Here is a 19,065-nt window from a genome sequence, read left to right on the forward strand (position 1 = left end):
CATAACTGTTAACTCTAGCAGCTCTTCGGAGTCCCCTAAATCCTTCTGAGAATTACCAAGCTAGAGACAGTCACTGGGAACTCATACAGAACTAGTTTACATCATCCGAATAATGATTTACCTTATACTGAATATCCTGGAGGATCTCAGTCACAGCCTTCAAGCCAACGTGTTCCTTCCCTATCTGAAACACATAAAGCACAAACCAGAAACACATATTTTTCTGTGCTTAGCTTTTACCTAAAAAAGCCACCAGAAGCAAGGCCCCGGTGCAGCTGAATGACCTTCCTGTGAACTAAGTTACTTTTCTATTTACACCTACGTTAATAACTAGAGATAACCAAGGTTTTAAAGCTTGTACAATATAACACTTGAGAATCTATCTAAATTCATGTTACTACAGATATTTATCACTCTTGGTGTCATATGTAAGATACATAACCATAAAAGGTTACTACAGAAAATGTCCTAAGTAGAACTTTGCCTTCCTTTTTAAATGGCGGGCTCTCTCTAACTAGCCCTGCCTTGAAACTTGGTATGTAGACCAGGCTGGCCTCAGGCATCAGCCAGCCTATGAATCTGCCTCCTAGGCCCTAGAATTAAAGGCATACACCACCATGTCTAGATTTTTCACTTTTATTTATTTGCCCATTTTGCCCTGCATTCTTGTCTTTGACCTTTATAGAGTGTTGTCATGAATATTTCCATAATGTTGAAATTGTTCACTAACTCAGAAATGGGTATGTTGTTTCATACATATGTCACTGTCAAAATTTAAATATCTCTGGATTATCACTGATCACTATTCAATAGCCTTTTCTTCTTCATTCTTACTAAAATAAGACTGGTTTCCAAAGCTCACTACTATATATACACATGTATGTATATATAGCAAATATAATTTACTTTCTACTATATATACAAATATGTGGTAAATATAATTGAAACATATGTATATATATATTTATATAGTAAATATAATTTAAACATACATATATGTTTAAATATACATAAATATTGAAAGTAATGTTCAAAAACCTGATACATGAAATAAGTTTTCTGGCACTTATTGTCCTTGTCCTTTTGTAAATGTTTAGTGCCACCTGACTGCCACTTTCAGTCTGCCTCCAGTGGACCCTGACAATGGAGAGGAAGAGCAGAGCTCAGGCATTATCTCAGATAGGCAGGCACTGGTCTGCTAGGCTTTTTCTCTTTTCATATGTCTGCAGAATGACCTGTACGATGCTGTCAACACGCACACTTTTGTTTCTCCTAATATTAAACTGTGAAATGTGCAACAGAAAGAAACAAGGAGCCGAAGAATGGCCAGTCAGTTCACTAATAAAAAACATCTCCTGAGATGGGCTCTAACAACAGAAAATAAAATTTCTAAGGTTTATATAAGTGATCCTGCAATTAAGTGCTTTTATCTATAAGTTGCTCTTGCATATAGTGTCTCTTTACTGCAATAAAACAGTGTCTAAGACAATATACTAGATTTTCTAGAAAACAATTCTAAAGTTTAAAAAACATCTTTTGTAAATATATGCATAAATGCAAAAGCCCGTATCTCAACCAGAAGCCTTCCCAGCTCTTCAGGAGAAAAGGACTCTCCTTATTTCATGATTTACCAGGAGGTGGCTTTTGGAGGCATGATGCCTGGCTGGGATCAGTCTTCCCTTCATAATCTCCCATCAGATCATAAACTCCACGAAGAGTCCACATCACAATGTTGTAAAACCACACAACACAGCGGTCCAGCAGTGGGCTCTCATGCTGCACTGACAGGCTCAGCTTCTAGTTTTGACTCTGGCACATTTGAGCTCCGTGACCTCAAAATGGTTACTTGAACCTCTATCTCCTCCTTGCTGCCACTTTGAAATGTTCAACTCCAAGAGGCCACTCTTTCTGCTCAGGCTTTCCCATCCACCCAGCCCTCTCTTCCTCTGTTCTCCCTTTGTACTGATTGTTAGCCGCCAACATCTCAGCCCCTTTGATTCATCCTTTCTCCTTAAGTCGAATGACATCACCTTCCACCACTTTGCCCTCCTAAATCACCTGCTCTTTAACTGATCATCACAACAATTTGCTAGAACGTCCTTTCCTCCTACGTGCATGGAGAATAATAGCTCCTGTGCTCTCCCACCTCACCCATGACGTCCAGCCTTGAGTGGGTTTGCCTCACAGACTGTCTAGTATCTCCCTCTCTCTCCTGGCTGTTTCAAAGTCAAACCCTATGCTCAGGTGTCTCTTACTCTAGAAGACTGCTTTTGCATGTCTTGGAATAATGAAGGCACCAAACATGAGCTACCCTCCCCGCCCTCTCTTTACCTAAGAAAGCAATTGTCCTGGTGAGGCCTCAAATCCAAGTAGACAGGTATATATCCTTCCTGCTACACACTCCCTTCTTCTTATTATTTTTATTTTTTTAATATTAGTTACAGTTTGTTAACTTTGTATCCCTGCTGTATCCCACTCCCTCTTTCCCTCCTAATCCCACCCTCCTACACTCATCTCCTCCCTGCCCCTTTCCAAGTCCACTGACAAGACAGAACCTCCTCCCCTTCCATCTGATACTGGTTTATCAGGTGTCTTCAGGACTGGCTGCAAAGTCCTCTGTGATCTAGCAAGGCTGCTTCTCCCAGGGGGGGGGGGGGGTGTCAAAGAGCCTGCCATCAACTTCATGTCAGAAACAGTCCCTGTTCCCCTTATTAGGGTACCCACTTGGATACTGAGCTACCAAGGGCTACCTCTGAGCAGGGGCTCTAGGTTGCATCCATACATGACCCATGTTTGGAGAAACAGTCTCATAAAAGACCCCTGTGCCCATATATATTTGGTCCTTGTGGAACTCCTGTCCTCTCCAGGTTGTATTAACTCCCCCCCCCCCCTTTTTTTTTGGTTCCCTGCATTCTGCCAGAGGTTTGGTTAGGAGTCTTAATATCTGTTTTGATACACTGCTAGGTAGAGTCTTTCAGAGGCCCTCTGTGGTAGGCTCCCTTCTTCTTTAAGATGCCCAGCAACCACAAGGTAGCTCACAACCATCTATAGTGAGATATGGTGCCCTCTTCTGGTGTGCATGTGCACATGCAGACAGAACATTGTATGCATAATAAATAAATAAATATTTAAAAAAAGATGCCTTTACATTAACCATCCCCTCTCTTTTCTGTATTTTGTTAACTGGTTCTGTGCTAGGTCTCGGATCTCAAATCTGCCACTAGCTTTGCTCCGTTGGCCCTTTCTTGTTCGAGTCAAGCTTTCAGAAAACAAGTCAGTGCTCTGAGCCCTCACGTCCTCATATCCTTATTCTGATGCTGCATGGCTGTGGCCAGGGCACCCTATCTTCCCCTGTCACTCCTCACACACTCAGCCACTCCAGAGTCATTCCTCACGGTGAATGCGTGGAGGTAAAAGCACCTGTGCATACTCTGAGGCTTCCTGTGACCATAAGCTTGTTCCTGGAAGGTGAAGTTTTCAACCCAGGGCCCCCATAGTCCTCACAGCATTACACATGGAGGGTCAGACAGGCAGTGGTGACAGTGAATAAGCATATCTAATTAAACCCCCAAGTCGGAAGATGAATCTGTTCCTAGCTTCCCATACAGCACCTTGTTTTATTTGTGTTCCTATGTTGATCATCCTTAATCTTCTTCCCAGATAATGACGTACACCTTCCACTACCTCAACTTGGCCAACATGATACTCCACTAACTTTTAAGTTAAGTCTTCAACACACTAAAAATTTAAAACATTTTCTGCCAATAATTCATGAGTCCTTTCTACCAAAATAATAGTTGCGAAACTAAATGATATAAACCTGTGCCTGTGTAGACATGTTAAAGACTGAGAAGAGAATTCAACTTAAAATGCAAGGATTTGTTTTAATTCTGTCCTAGGACGCTCTTCTTCTGAGACCCAAAGGTTGCTAAAATTCTCAAGGGCCTTTCGCTTTTAGTAAGTCTTTAATCACACCATGAAGCTGAGGACAAAGTTTAAAACTCACCTGAAGATTTTAAATTTCTACTTTATAGCCTATGGTTCTATTTTATGTGTTTGTTAAACCATGCAATATTCTCTGTCATCACAGAGCTCAATGTCCATTTGAAACTGATTAAACATGCCATGGTCTTTGCCAGTCTTCATTTTATCACTGTTTTCTATAAAGCATTTCAAATCATCTTTGAATGAAAATTATTAATAACAAAAAGAAGAGACAATTCACTACATGATTATATTGAATTTTTTTTTTTTTTTTTTAGATTTTGTAGTAAGCCTGGGTCTAAAACAGTTTTTCTGAAATTCTTTTTCCTAAATAAAAAAAAAAACTTTAAAAAAATGAAGTCTGACTTCAGGAGATATTTTCTAAGTTGTTTCTCCAAAGGCCCCAGGTACCACTCTGCAAAAGGCACTGAATAAATAAATGAAGTATTTATACAAGAAATACAGTTCAACTCTTGGCAACTGTCAAAGTAGCCTTTGTTTATATGTGTTTAATTTGACCTGCAAGTATTAAAGCTGAGAAATGAAAAATATTGGACAAAATGACTGCAAACAGAGGAACCTCATGGTGGGCAAGTTACCTGAACGAACAGTGCGATGATGGCAATGCCGTGAGGCTTCCCAACCGCCTCGTCGATGCTGCCAAACAGGGTGGAGTTCCAGTGGATCAGATGGAGCTGAAGGCACAAGACCAACCAGTTAGCACGCTACTCAGGAAAGCGGGCGTTGTCTATCCGACTCTCAGAGCCTACTGGATAACAGTCATACAAAGGGATCACAACCAGTCATGAGCAGACTACAGCACCAAGAGAAGTCTCTGTAAGAGTCTTTTCGGTTTCTGTTCAGCTCAGCATAACTCAATGCTTTCACGCTTTCACGCTTTCACGCTGGCTGAGCATTGTTCCTTAATCCAGGCCCCGTGGATGGCAATGGAGCAAAACCACAGGTGTAGAGACAAACACTATCATTCACTGGAAGGCTGGAGGCAGGGAGTGTGGCTTAGCGGTAGAGTGCTAGTGTGCTTAAACCCTAGCACCAACACAGAGGGGAGACTGGATTATGACCTGCATAACTGCCCAGTTTTACCAGTAAGAAATCTTAAGAACATATTCTCAAAAGCTGGCAAATTATTTCAACTCTCTGAGAATTTCCAGAAACAGAAAACTGCAGTTTCTCACCCAAAAGCATACCTAAAATTTGACCACTATTCATCTTAGCCTCTTAAATTTTCAAAAAGACTACCATAAGGTGTCATTTTTAACCTCTAATTTATTTGGGGTTCCTGAAAGCCTGTCCCTTCCAACCCTCCAACCCTAAGTAGGAGACAGAAGGTTAGTGGGGAGAGGAGGAGCAGACTCCTTTGTGCTTAGGGTCTGTGGTTTCTTTCGGGGCTATACCAGTCTCTGTCAACAGCAAATGCAGCCAGCAAACTCCCACAAACTGTCGTGTCCCAAAGCGTCTCTCTCTGTGTCTGCTCCAAACCGCTACATCATCCATCTATGGCCTCTCCAAACTGCCACACTTTCTCTTTCTGGCTCTCATATTTATATCCTCAGAGCCCTAGACCATGCCTCTCTCCATGCAGCATGAGGCAGTGACCAGCTGTCAAAGGCCATGCTCTGCACAAGACAATCATCACCTATGGACAAACTAAAGCCCAGCTAAAATCCCACACTTGGTATTAAGACAAAAACATATTTACATAACATAACTGAGTTTACCAAGAAACCAAAACTTTCCTTATTGTAAAATAAGGATTGACTAAAATTTTATTTTCAACTGCTGAGTTTGTCCACAAGTTTTAGCTTAGTATTTTTATGGTAGCCTTGACTGTGAGAACAAGTAGGTCTCTGACTCCTGTGCCTGCTTTTGGGGCTCTTCTGTTCGGTTGCCTTGTCCAATTTCGACAGGCTGGGTTTTGCTTCATCTCGTTATATTTTATTTTGTCACGTGTGGCTGTTTTTTATCTCTTAGAAGCCTGTTCTTTTTAATGAGAGACAAAAAGGTAGTATATCCTGGTAGGGAGGAACTGGGAGGACTTAGAGGGAGGTACCCTATATTAATTAAAAAATAAAAATACTACAACTGACCACTAGAGGGAGGTAACAAAAATCAGTAATAGAATCGGCAACCTGAGGCCAGGCTGTGAAAACTCACCAGGGCTATTAATGATCCAGGTACAGCCTTTCTGAATGCAACCTCCTATCGTTTCTCAATTAATAATGAAATGCTGAATAATTTTAATCTTTCTTCTCTGGCTTCCAAACATCCTGTGGTATAACTAAGAGCTGTGGGCTCCTGCTAAATCAACAAAGCGCTAAATCTGAGCGCTCCACCACAGGATATTTTTATTTATCACATGAGAGTTTAAAGGACATTTTTCTCCTCATAACAATATTATAGGGTACTTTTTCCAGAAATAAAACATTAATAAACTTTTTTAAAGCATGACTTTTTGTTTTCTGTTTCTTTTGGGATGTGGAATCTGGCCTGATAGTCTTCCTAACTCAGTGGAGCCATCACACCTGCCTTTCAAGATGTTTGCACATTCTTTTAATCACTTAAACAATCTCAAAGGTTGCCACTGTCATGTGCACAGTGCATGGTGACTGTTTCCAAAAGTACGGTACACAGAGCGCGTGTCCAACAAAACTACATGATCAAGATCGGCACACAGCTTGTCACACTGACAGTCAGTGTCTGGATAAATGATGAAGACGGCACTGTGCCTATGTGTTCTTTCCCCCAGTAACTGTTAGCTACAATGTAATCACAATCAAAACATCAGGCAAAACACCTGGCCAGCGCATCTCAGAACTGCCATCAAGAAGAAAATGAGAAAATGTCACACACAAAAGAAGCTGAAGAACACCAGAGCATTAACAGTAATAAGGTATCATAGATGGATTTAAAGACAAAAGAAAACTCCACAAAATTAAGGAAATATGAATAAAATCTAGACTTACTAATGTATTGGCATTAGCCCACTAATTCTACAAAATGTATATTGATAGGAAAAAATTGCTATGGGGCACATAGAAATTTTTTGTATATCTTCACAATTTTTCTGCAAATCTCAAACTAAAAATGGTGATTTTTCTTTTCCTTCAAGGAAAATAAGGAAACACTAGCATTTCAGCCATCTTCAGATAAAACTGACAACAGCTCTCTGTGGTTCCCCACATATCTAGAACAATAATTCAAAATGAAAGTAGCAAGACAATCTCTATCTCCTTTGTCCAACTGGGTCGCCACCCATCACCTGAGACCTGGTGGCTCAGGGCCAAGAAGACTCAAAGTCAACAAGCATCCCATATTCTGACATTAAAGGGCCATCCTGGTCCCGAGACTTTATCTTCTGAAGACGTGTTCCCTCTTACAAGGAAGAGACAATGGGAGATTCCATTTCCACATTAAAAGAGATTAGATGGCTAATTCAAGTCCCAGGCCAGTTTCCAACACACCCTGGAAGCTGGCCAGCCCTGGCTGTCCCCCGCAGCAGTAGCCAGATGCATGGTCTGCAGGATCAGCACACTGCATTTCAGAGTGTGTACGTGCAACACACTGCATTTTTCCTGCTTCTCAGCTCTAGGCTTGCTCTGTTCCTCAAGGGCTTTTCTGCTCTGTCTACACTCGTCCTGTGAGGGACACTCTCACAGCATGCCACAGACTGGAAGGCTGAAGCAACAGGAACTCATTTTCTCATCGTTCCAGAGGCTGGAAATATGAGAGTCAGGTGTTGGCAGCATGTTTCTCCACATGACAGTTCTGTCCCTGGCTTACAGATGGCTTTGTCTGTGTTGTCACATGATCTCTCCTGCAGGTGTGTCTATGTCCTATCATTGCTTCTTACAAGGACACGGTTATACTGGATGAGGGCCTGTGCATAACAATTCCTTTCCTAATTACTTCTCTAGACATTTGATTTCCAACTACACTCACAGCCACAAGCATCAATACCTGGGTTTCTGAGAGACACAATTGTGTTCATACCTTCGTCCGTCTCCCTTATATGAGGTAAGCAAACTTGATGTAGCTGAAGCCAATTTGAGTTGCAAGCACCATGCCCGCCCTGAGTAGCCATCATGCATTTTCCTGCAGCACTGTGACCAGACCCTGGCACTGTCACCACAAGCAAAGTGCCTGAAAGCTTTCCTGCCACCTGGGATAAACCAAGTAACTGCAACTTGGGTGAAGCAGTGTGCTCACTGCCACTATCTAGGTGCTCTCCCTCTCACTCAAGTCATGGAGATCCACCAGTTTGCCTGCCCACTTCTGGTCTCACTTCTGTGTGTAACTCCTCCACGGCGCCTTATAGTATTCCATGTGCCTGATTCTTCAGTCTCCAGGCACCTTCCGCCTCTGCAAGCCAGGTTTTCTCGCGGGAATTTTCCAGAACACTCCTTTTTCCTGTCTCATAATCACAGCATGGTTTGTTTTCGTCTCAAACTCCTGACTTATTCAGCTTCTCTTTGTTCAACGCAGCCCCGCCTTTGTTCCTATAATTTTAGCAGTTCTTCCTTAGAGGGATGTTGGTTCAGTTCTCCAGATCAAACTCAGAGATGTAGGGAAATCATCAAGGAATATGAAGAACTAGAATTCCTTTGTGGGGACCTAAGTTTGGGGATGGTAAGAGGGGGCTGAAAGACAGGAAGGTCTTACTGCAAGGTGCTTTAGCTTTTGTAATAGAGCTAATACGTAAACACTGGAGTTATTGCCACAGTCATTGTTATAATTTACCTCTTGAGTCGTTATTGGTATTCTGTACTGGGTCGGTTTCAGTCACCTGCTGGAGGTCTTGGAACAAGTACCCTCCACCCCTGGATAAAGAGATTCTGTTAATAAAACAATGCATAACTACAATGTTTTGTGAAGTGCTCATGTATTATGGCTAGTTCTAATGGAGGCAGTTCGACAAAAGAATCTGAGGTCGCAAAAAAAGACTGCGGTTTACAAAGCGATGAAGCAGCTGTAAAGGGACATGACGCCACTTTCCCCACATTTTCTTAAGAACTGGCTTCTGAGGGGTCCAAGCAGACAGCTATTGTGAGCGGAAGGGCCTCAGCAGATGAGCTTCAAAGAGAGGGCTAAGAGTGCAGACTTGCTGGGGGCGTGTCTCGCTACTACAAGGACAGAGGGAAAGGCTGCAACCTGAGCACCTGCAAGGCCGGACTCTCGCAGGCAAAGTGCCCTCACAGACCTCAGCTGGGAATCACAGGCGTTAGGTTCTCCTTTCAGCCCTGCAGCCGCAGCCCTGTGAACTTCACAGGTCTCCACCTCCTTTGAGCATCGGGCTCTCTGTAACCTTAGGAGCACCGTACTTCATAAGCTGAGTTCACTCTCACCTCCGTGTCTCCCCGTGCGCCCTCTCCTATATGCTGTCATTCACGTTGGTTACCTGCAGCTCGCACGAGCCTTGAAGCAGAGAGCCGAAGGCTGAGGACCGGGAGCAGTTTTCCCAGTTTACAGTGCTGACCAAGCATTGCAATACTGCTTGCTACTGCCAAGAACTGGATGGCTTGTCTCTGTATCCACCGACAGGCTCTAGATGGCCCACCGTGCACAGCTTAAGGGGCACCGAAATAAAGATGAGCCCTGGGGCCGAGATGCAGCCCCTAGTCCGTGAGGATGGAGGAGTCTTTGCCTTGGAAACACATGGTACGGCGGGCAGCTGAGGGCTGTCTTGCACAGACTGAACCTGACTCATACAATGGCGACCAAACACCTTCAGTGAGTTAAAGATTTGGCTTTCTCCTAGTATTGGTGTGTCAGAGCAGAAGAAAAGGCCCTTTCTGACAATCAAACCCAGCCCTCCTCACTTATTACAACTATTTCCCCACTCAGGCCACAGGCTGAGTGACATTCGGCCGGTTGTAACCCACCCTCCTCTAGTTTCTCGGGAAATCTTTGGCTGAGTTTTCACTGTAAGGCTCACAGACTCTAATTTCCTGTAATTGATTAGGCGACTTTACCGTTAGTCCCTGGAAAACATTAATCTTAATATACTTAGCTCATAGCGGTGGGTAAGCGCGTCCAGAGTTGTGAAACTCTGACACACCGCGGTCCTACAGTCATTTTGTTTGTCACTGAGAAAAAGTAAATTGAAGATTGCATGGCAGATTAACAGAAAGCTATCTTCAAGATAAATGAGGTTTACTGTTAACATAAATAACATGACGGCCTGAAAGTACAGAAGAATGAATCACGGGCACGGAAGAAGTTGTAAAGACTGAAAAGGCCACTGTGACTCACCACCCTCCCCACCCCCGGCTCCTGTGCGTTTTCTGGAGTCTCCTATCTGCGAAAGCTTAATAGCACTTCCTTCCAGATGTCTTCTTGCTACCACAAACAACAGTGCTAGAACTGACACCTATTCCTTTCCAAGGTGCACTCTGGCTGACACTCAGCAGCGCGCTGCATCTCCCAGGCTTCCCACACCAGCCCTTATCTCCGCACGCCAACGCCTTTCCTGTCCCTACCCATTTGCCTTACAGGGTCCCGCTAATCTCTCCGGAGCCCAGCTTTCACATTTCCTCTGTTCGAAATCTCTAATTGCTTTTATTTCCTATTCCAATCATTTAACAAGCCAATGCTCAAGGCAAGGGTGACCCCACTACCTCAGAACTTCTCCATTCTATTTACCTTCCAACCTCCTCACCCTTCCCCACCCACTCAAATCCTCTCTGCCCTCTGGCCTTACTCTACATTTGATAGAAAAATAGACTAAACAAGGAGGTGAGCTTTGAGACAGAGGGGCAGGGAGATGGAGGCACAGATGAGAATCCGAACTAATGCCTATGAGAGAAAAGCAAGAAAGGATGGATAGCTAGGATTCCCACAATACGCCATCAAAAGTTCAACGAGCTCAGTTTTGGATGGGACATTACATGTGAACTTGGTGCCGTGTTCCCGACGGAGACAGATCAAGAGCCGCCAGGAGAATGCAGATTCCAGATAGGGAGGTGCAGCCTACTATGGTCTGAAGATGCCCCCAAAAGCTTGCATGCTGAGTGCCTGGTCCCCAGTGGGTAGTGCCATTTTGGGAGGTGGTTAGAAACTCCAGAAGGTGAGACATACCAGGACGTATCATTAAGGGTTACCCCCCCCCCAACCTCATCCCTTCCTCCCCACTACTTCCTGGCCACCACAGGATGAAGAACCTCCTCTCACAAGCCGGCGCTGCACAATGTCCTGCCCAAGTGTATACAACCAAGTGGCCATGGACTGGACCCTTGGAAGCCACATTACAAAATGACTCTTTCCCCTGAGCCTGTTTCTCTCTGGTATTTGGTCACAGCAACAAGGATACTCATTGTCAGCTGACTCAGTGTACCTGTGGGCCTGAGACAGACAACAGAGACAAGGCTGAGCAAAATGAGGCAAGGCCACTCATGCTAGGAGATGGGCGGAGCTGTCAGAAGACAGAAGCTAATGGGTAGCTGATGTGAGTGCTAAAGGACTATAGCAAAAATCAGGAAAAACAGCACTTATGAGTTTAAGCAAAATTCTCCTCGGACCTTCAATCTTCTTCTCATCTACTCTTTTGAGTAGTCCGGAGCAGAGCCCTAGGGCGTCACACAAACTGCTGCTGTGCATTTGGTAATCATATGCATTCACAGTGACCTCTGAACTCAGAGGTAACTGAGTCTAGGAAAGATCTTCCTCCTCCTCTGTGGTCATGGAGTGCTTTCACCGAGCTAGGCTACCACAGCAGGCTCCCGGAGGATTCCAGCAACAGATCCTGCTGTGTGTCCTGGGTTTGTTCAGCTGCTTTCCTCAGTGCCCAAAAAAACCAACAGCGGAGAGTGAGGTCTCCAGCAGGCACCGTGTCAGCCTCGGAAGCTGCGTATCTCACCTGTTGCTCACGAAGTCCCAAAGCATGATTTGCGGAGCATCTGGAGAAGCCATGATTTTTAGTTTCCATGGTGCTGGGGATCAAACCCAAACATGCTAGGCATGCAGAGTTACAATTTTTTAGGAATAAAAAAAAAATGTCCTTATGCTATCAGAGACTGAAAGACAAAAAGGCACTAAATGTTGGCATAAAAAAGAAAAAGAAACCAAAGGTGACGGAGTAACAGGCTGGAGTATTAAATAACAGGAAAGAGCTAAGCGGTGCTTCTCTCTGGAAGCGCCTTCGCTCTCAGTCACGGGGGCTCATCTGCAGGGAGACAGGGATGCAGTGCTGCACTTTAAGGCTCACTATCAATACGTGATGTGGCTGCTTTCCAAGAGGACACCTCAAGCTGTGGACTGATGTTGCCATCATGCACGTGACGGAGAATGAGTTATCAGAAATTCTCTCTCAACCTGACGCCCTCTTGTCATGTCTGCCTACACTTGATTAGGAATCGTGTCGTTTAGGTAAAAGAGAAACAGGAGGCAACGATGGAGCAATAACAGAACGGCATTTGTAGTATTCTCTGGACTACGGCTCTACCCCTTCAAAGGCATCAGTTTTCTGTGTAATTCATAAAAGGACTTTCTCTTTGGAGTAGCATGCTTTCCTCTCTGAACACTGAATTCCTTTTTTTCCCTTGCATATTGCTGCCCTGTGAGGCACAGGACATTGTCACACCAGTGGGTTCTCTCCCAAAGTGAAGGTTCCTGTAGGAAATTCACCATGAAAGGTTCAGAAAGTCTTGTGAGGGCTATGACGTGAGTCAAAACAACAACAACAACAACAAAAAGTGACATTTAAAAACATTTTTTACTACCTATAAGACAAACAAACAAAAAACTTATATTAAAAAAAAAATTGATGAAGAGTAGTGATAGTTTAATTGGTGAATAACCAGGGAGTGGTGGAACACACCTTTAATCCCAGCAAGCAGGCAACAGAGGCAGGCAGATCTCTGTGAGTTCAAGGCTAGTCTGGTCAACATGCAAGTTCCAGGACAGACAGGGCTCCATAGTAAGGCCCAACAGAAAAAAAAGAAAAACAAAACAAAACAAAACAAAAAAGCTGTGTGTAAATATACAAGGAAATTCAATTGTGTGGTGCTCTCTTTTTTTCCTCATGTGTCAAAACTAATGTTTTTGGCATTCATTTCCTGGTTTCCCAGAAAACATCCTGTTACTTCATAAAGACCTGAATTGTGGGTGATAGATGCAATTAATCTGCTGTAACTTAATCTGTACTGCACTTACTATTCTATAAAATAAAGAAGACAAAGTAAAGAGACTGTCAAAGTGTCTTGGCAGTGCTGAATAGTTTAGGTCTGTTCATTCAGTACAGTAAGTAAATAGTGGTGACGATCCACTTCTCACGAGGGACCATAAGCCACACGTGAGGAAGGCACTCTAAGACAATGGCTGCACTCCTCCAAGCACTTACTGAACACCCACATTATCTAGCATTTTAGTGTTCACAGCTTTTGACACCAGAAACACAAAGACTTCAAATCTTTTTACTAAAAAGGCCCAAGGTATGTATAAATAAAAATACAAAATTTACAGCGTAATGGAAGAAAATGAGTGAAAGGATTCGTACACAAGGAAAGAACAGGATGTCACAGTCTCTGTTCTCTGTCGCAGGGCTCCTTCCTTATTTGCATCTCTCTAAGGGTAGATTCTATCATGGTCATTGCCATGTTTTGTCTCCTTTGAGGAGCACGTAGAAGTTTAAGGCTAAGTGCGACAGCTGTTGGATGGTCAGCCCTCTGCAAGAGGCTCGGGTCTTCGAGAGGCCTGACTGTCTTTTGTACAGACTGAGCTGACTCCTGCTGTCACGTGTTTTCCTAAGGTTTCTTAGTTTCTAGGAGAGTGGTTTTTTAGGGAGTCACTCTCCATCCTTTTCACATGTGTCTGCTCCCCCTCCTGAGTTCTGTTGCAGTGAAGAGCAGAAAGCGCTCACCAGCAGTGAGCGGCATCCAACACTGTGCTCTTAGGACTTCCGAGGTCCAGGATGGGAGCAAGATGAACCTCTACATCAGTGGTCCTCAACCTGTGTGTCATCCTCCATAGTAGATATTTATACTACCATTCACAACAGCAGTGAAATTATAGTTATGAAGTAGCAACAAAATAATTTTCTGGTTGGGGTCACCACAACATGAGGAACTGTATTAAAGGGTGCCACACCCACGCCAGTGTCACCATAGTAGCATAAGCTACAGGGCGGGGGATATGATTTCCCCGGAAATAATGCCCCCTGGAAGGTCCCTGGCAAACTCATCCCACTTGGAAAAGAGAAGTGTTCTGAGATTTCTACGCTTCTTCAGTTGTGGCTCTGGGGCTGGAATAATGAATTCTTTGATTTTTCTCTGTGACACCTGAAACAGCACAACTAACTTTATAAAGAAATTTATTATTAGTAGATTGTTAAAGGCTTTAATAAAAATAAGTTTAAAAAAGTAATAAATTAGATTTAGTATTAATAGGCATTAAAAATAGTAAAATAATAATAGGCTCCTTCTTAAGAAATAATAGCATGAGAGGTGCAGCTGGCGGGAGTTTCCCCCTCCCTTCAGTGCCTTGTTCCTAAGGAAGATCATAAATCTTGGGCAGGACATATGGGAGGAGGGTTAACAAAGGTGTAGTTAGATTTTAATATAGAGAGGGACTTTGGCAGGCATCTGACTTAGCTCCTGACTTTCCTCTTCATTGGTTAGCAATAATGAAACTATATTTGAGGTTTCTTTTCCTTTGTTTGCTCTGATCAAAAAGTTTTTAGGCCAAGATTATTCATGGGTACTGCTTTATGTTTGACTGCATTTTGAGTTAAAATGTAAACTTTGTATTCTTGGTAAAAGTCTGAATGTTCTGGGAAGTATGCCAATTTTAAGGTGCCTTTTGTAAAAACATTATAAAAATGTTAGCTTGATTTCAGTAAAGTGGCAGCAGAGTCAAAACCATCGAGGTGTCTCTGTCTGTCAATTCTTCGCCGAAAGCGTGTCTTCCTGTCTAAAGCCTTGTTCTCCCGCGGACGACGGGAGCCCAACTGGGCCGGTCCGTGGCAAAAGGGTCACAGCATTAGGGAGGTTGGGAACCCCCACTAGATAGACACATGCTATTGTCTCTGCCCTCAAGAGTCAGTACAGTTGGTTTTCTGTAATAGTCTCTGTCTGATGCAAAATGAGGGGTAAGAGCCTATTTGTGGGAATTGAACTCAGAACCTTTGGAAGAACATCCAGTGCTCTTAACCTCTGAACCAACTCTCCAGCCCCACTTATTTGTGAGTATAAAAATAAGTATTTAGAATGCTATTGAGGACTGTGGTAATTTAGTAAAGTGTCAGTAGTAGGTTCTCCTCTTAAGATCCACGTCACTAGGCCCAGGTAATTATCTAGGCTTCAGTACTAGGCATGATTTCCTTCCTGTTGAGCAGGCCTTAAGTCCAATTACCACCAAGATAGTGCCTCTATTGCACCCCAAGATTCCAGTGCCACACTGCTTGTTGTTGTTGTCATTCATAAGTGTAGGACTTTTAAAGAACAAGTAATTGTGGGGAGAAGAGCCCTAACTGATACATCTATAACTCCTATGCTCTAGGCTCAGGAAACAGCATAGGAGAGGAGGCAGAAAGACTGTAAGAGCCAGAGGACCAGAAATCCATTGTGCGTTTGTGTCCCCTAGAAATGTCAGAAAAGCTACACCCGTGAAGTCTCACCAGCTTGGCTGTCTAAATATGACCTGAACAAGAACAACACAACAGACACACCAGTGGGGAAAGAGGAAGCTCACAGGATCTCAACCCTAGAAAAGGAACCATAGACCACTAAGGAGGGCCAGGAGCAGGCTAAATTGTCTTCCTTGGGAGTAAGCTCCTAATTGTTGGTACAATACCGTGTGGTCAACCTACTCGTGCTCAGTGTTCCAGGATCCATCTTACAGCCTCCTTTTTTCCCTTCCCTTCACAGGTTGCTGGTGGGTGATCTTGTCTACTCCCACACCGGATCTGTAACCTAGATGCCTATGACTCCCAAAATCGATATCTTTAACTCAAACAGACTCTTGAGAGTAGGTCTCTGTGCTAAACTGCCTACTATAGGCCCTCGTGCAAGGTACTTTAATGTTGGTGTGTCACAGCCCTCACTGCCCCCCTGCCAGTGTCATTTCTCATTTCTTGGTTTCTCAGCTCTAACGGCAGAACCCAAACCAGAAACCTGCTACAACATGTCCTTCCTTACACACAGTCAATAATTGCATCACGTTCTACCTCCACCAAGCTCCCAAACTCACCCGCTTAGCCAAGTCTCTTCCGTTCCTTAGCTTAGGTACCTAAGCATACTTACTACCCAAAACTCACTGGCGTCGATGCTTCCAAAGCTGGCATCTCACCTCCCTCTGTACCTTGCCCTGGTTCCTCCGAGGCCATCACTGCGCAAAGGGTACATCTGGAATCCACAGCATGCAGTGTCCAGACAGAACCTCTTCCCACAGTCATCAAGTGTGACAAGCATGCCTTGATTTACATTCACTATTTCAAGTATGGTGATAGTTATAGATGTGAGGTCTCTGTAGTACCAGGAATGCATACAAAGCAACTTTAACTGGATTTCAAAACCTAACATGATTTCTTTTCTCTGTGCAACACCACTATAAGTTTTTTATTCAACTCGAAGTTTATAAACTTCATATTTTGTGAAGTTTATATAACCTCATTATTCAGAACAATATTTTGGACCCAATTATGATATTTAAAATGAAATGAATTTATCTGGTAATGTTGAAAAGAGACAACATTTCACTTTAATTCTCACTTTATCTACAAGGGACTCATCTGTTAACACAGTTTTTCAATTTGAATTATCCAAAACAAAAATCAGAGCAATTTTATTAGAAATGAGAAAAGCAACCTTAGTTGCTTTGGGCAACTTATTTAATGCTTCTTGGCCTGATTATGCAGTTGAAAAATAAACATTAAAATGTACATACAATGGATGAAATAAGATATTACACATACATCTAGCTCATGCACAGTCTTCAGAAGCATTCACACGAGTTTCACCATTCTCTGGGAGTCTGAGTGGAATGCATTTTGCTCTAACCTCATGCTCACAAGACAATGCATGGATATAAAACTGCCCAGCAATATAACCCCCTATCTTCAGAATATTATGAGGAGAGTGAACTTTGACAGGTTAAACCAACACCAGTACACACAGCAACACATGTAATAGAATTTTATCAAAATCACTCCCTGAGTTTTCTCTCCTTCTCTGCAACCTCATGAACACGAAGAGGGGGCCCTAATCTGAAGACAAAATGTTCTGTATAAGCACACCCCTATGCTCTTCTCACCAAGTACTTCCTTATTTGCCTAAGTTTTGTAACTCACTTTAAAATCAAAACATGCTAATCCAACTCACTCATTGCTCAAGAGAGGAGCACAAAGAACTATTCATCAGCAAACTCACAGTGAGCCACATTACAGGTGCGTTTACTGTGATGGACAGGGCACTGCAGGGCCTGACATCTGCTGAGATTCTCCTGCTCCCCTGGTGCTAGAGACTATGCAACACCATGAACTAATTATGAAAATGGAGCTTAAGAAATCATGGAGCCAAACCGCAGAGACCAGCTGCTTTTCAGTGCTATGAGAAGCTATCGTATCAGGCCGCTTGACTGAAGTGGAATTTGAACAGAGACATTGAGAATTTACAAAATAAAATTTAAAAAAATAAAAAATAAAAATAAATAAATAAAATGTTCAACCGGACACAGGAAAGAGATCAACCAGAACTCAGATAAGTTTATCCTACATTTTCTAGCACTAAACTTCAATTTTGTGCAGACTATGATGATATGGGGAAACATTTCTAGATAGTATACCTTAGACACAAGCCAAGAGTCTTCATCAGGGTGGAGGTGTAGCTGAGGGTTGGTGTAAGTACATTCCAGTGTTCCCACAGGAACAGAGTAGCCTACTGGTGTGCTTCTCCTGTGTCCCTGGTGCTAAGTAATGCATGCTCTACTCTTTTATTGCAGACCTCATTTTTGTCAGTAAAAAGCCCAAACTGTATCTGGCATGTGTATCTATGCATTGTGATGTATCCCTTAGGAAAGGAAAGCCCTTCCTTGCTCTACAGTAATGAAACACAAGAGGTAATTCCACTTTCTACAATTATAACACAAAGCTGAGTATAGTGACACATGCCTGTAACCATAGCACTTGGGAGCTTGAGACAGGAGGATACAGATTTGAGGAAAGCCTGGGCCACATAATGAAAAATTGTCTCCAAAAAAAAAAAAAAGTAAGATGATAAAAAAGGGGGGATGTCCAATTATCTTATCTTTGCTTCAATCTTGTAAGAGGCAGCAACAGATATTTTTAATCAATGGGCCATTAAGTCTTTAACAGTAATGAAGACTAGTTAAAACATTCTTCGATTAGGTAAATGGTAACCATTGTAGTCAACACTTCAAGATATGGTGAGGTGTGTTAAAGAACAAATATTCTGCTTATAAGAAAAGGTTTAAGGAAAATGCAGTTGGAAAAGTTAAAACGGAATGATTAAAAATGTCTACTAAAAGAAATATCCATTGAGTATATAATTAGATAGTGGCCCTGGCACTAAGAAGGAGTCATAGCTTATGGAAATGCAATGAAATAGACACTCATGAGTTAGAGAGTTCTGTTTTCGTGACCTATCTATAAAACTTTTACCCTAAAGATAATAATAATAGAACAAAGTGAGCACGGTGGTACACATACCTGCTGCTCTCAGGAAAGTCAGGCTGGAGGGCAGTTAGAAGTCTCAAGCCACAGCCTCAGAGAGCAAGTGTAAAGAAATAAAATGAAGACTAAAACTGTTCTAAAAGTGCAACCAATAAGGAAGAAAAATTGTAATTTCGCCTGTATGGAGCACTGCAAATAATACCGCCAAGAAAATAAAAATTTAGCCTAGGAATTTGAGAAAAGATTTGTAAATTATTTGTCTGGTGAAGTTTTACAACTCAACAGTAAGTAAAAGAAAATAATCTTTCCCCCTGCCCCCCCCCTTTTTTTTTCTTTTTTGTGATACTGGGGTTAAACCCAGGGTCTTACACATTTCACAAATGTTTTACAGTGAGGTTTATCCCAGCCCAATTCAATGTCATGAAGTGTAAAAAGGCTTT

The 19,065-nt window shown here is 42.8% G+C and overlaps 1 protein-coding gene across 1 annotated transcript in view; it reads right to left on the reverse strand.

Moving 5' to 3' along the window:
• The window catches only part of Ca8 (carbonic anhydrase 8), a 91,133-nt gene that overhangs the window by 39,920 nt on the left and 32,148 nt on the right, over nt 1–19,065 (reverse strand). Inside the window, exons 4-5 of the mRNA XM_021645023.2 lie at nt 4,584–4,679; nt 122–184 (exon numbers count right to left, since the gene is read on the reverse strand). Of these exons, the coding sequence (XP_021500698.1) occupies nt 122–184; nt 4,584–4,679 (159 nt within the window). The remainder of the gene's footprint in view (nt 1–121; nt 185–4,583; nt 4,680–19,065) is intronic.

Source organism: Meriones unguiculatus, chromosome 6 (genome assembly GCF_030254825.1).
Source record: "Meriones unguiculatus strain TT.TT164.6M chromosome 6, Bangor_MerUng_6.1, whole genome shotgun sequence".
NCBI lineage: Eukaryota > Metazoa > Chordata > Mammalia > Rodentia > Muridae > Meriones > Meriones unguiculatus.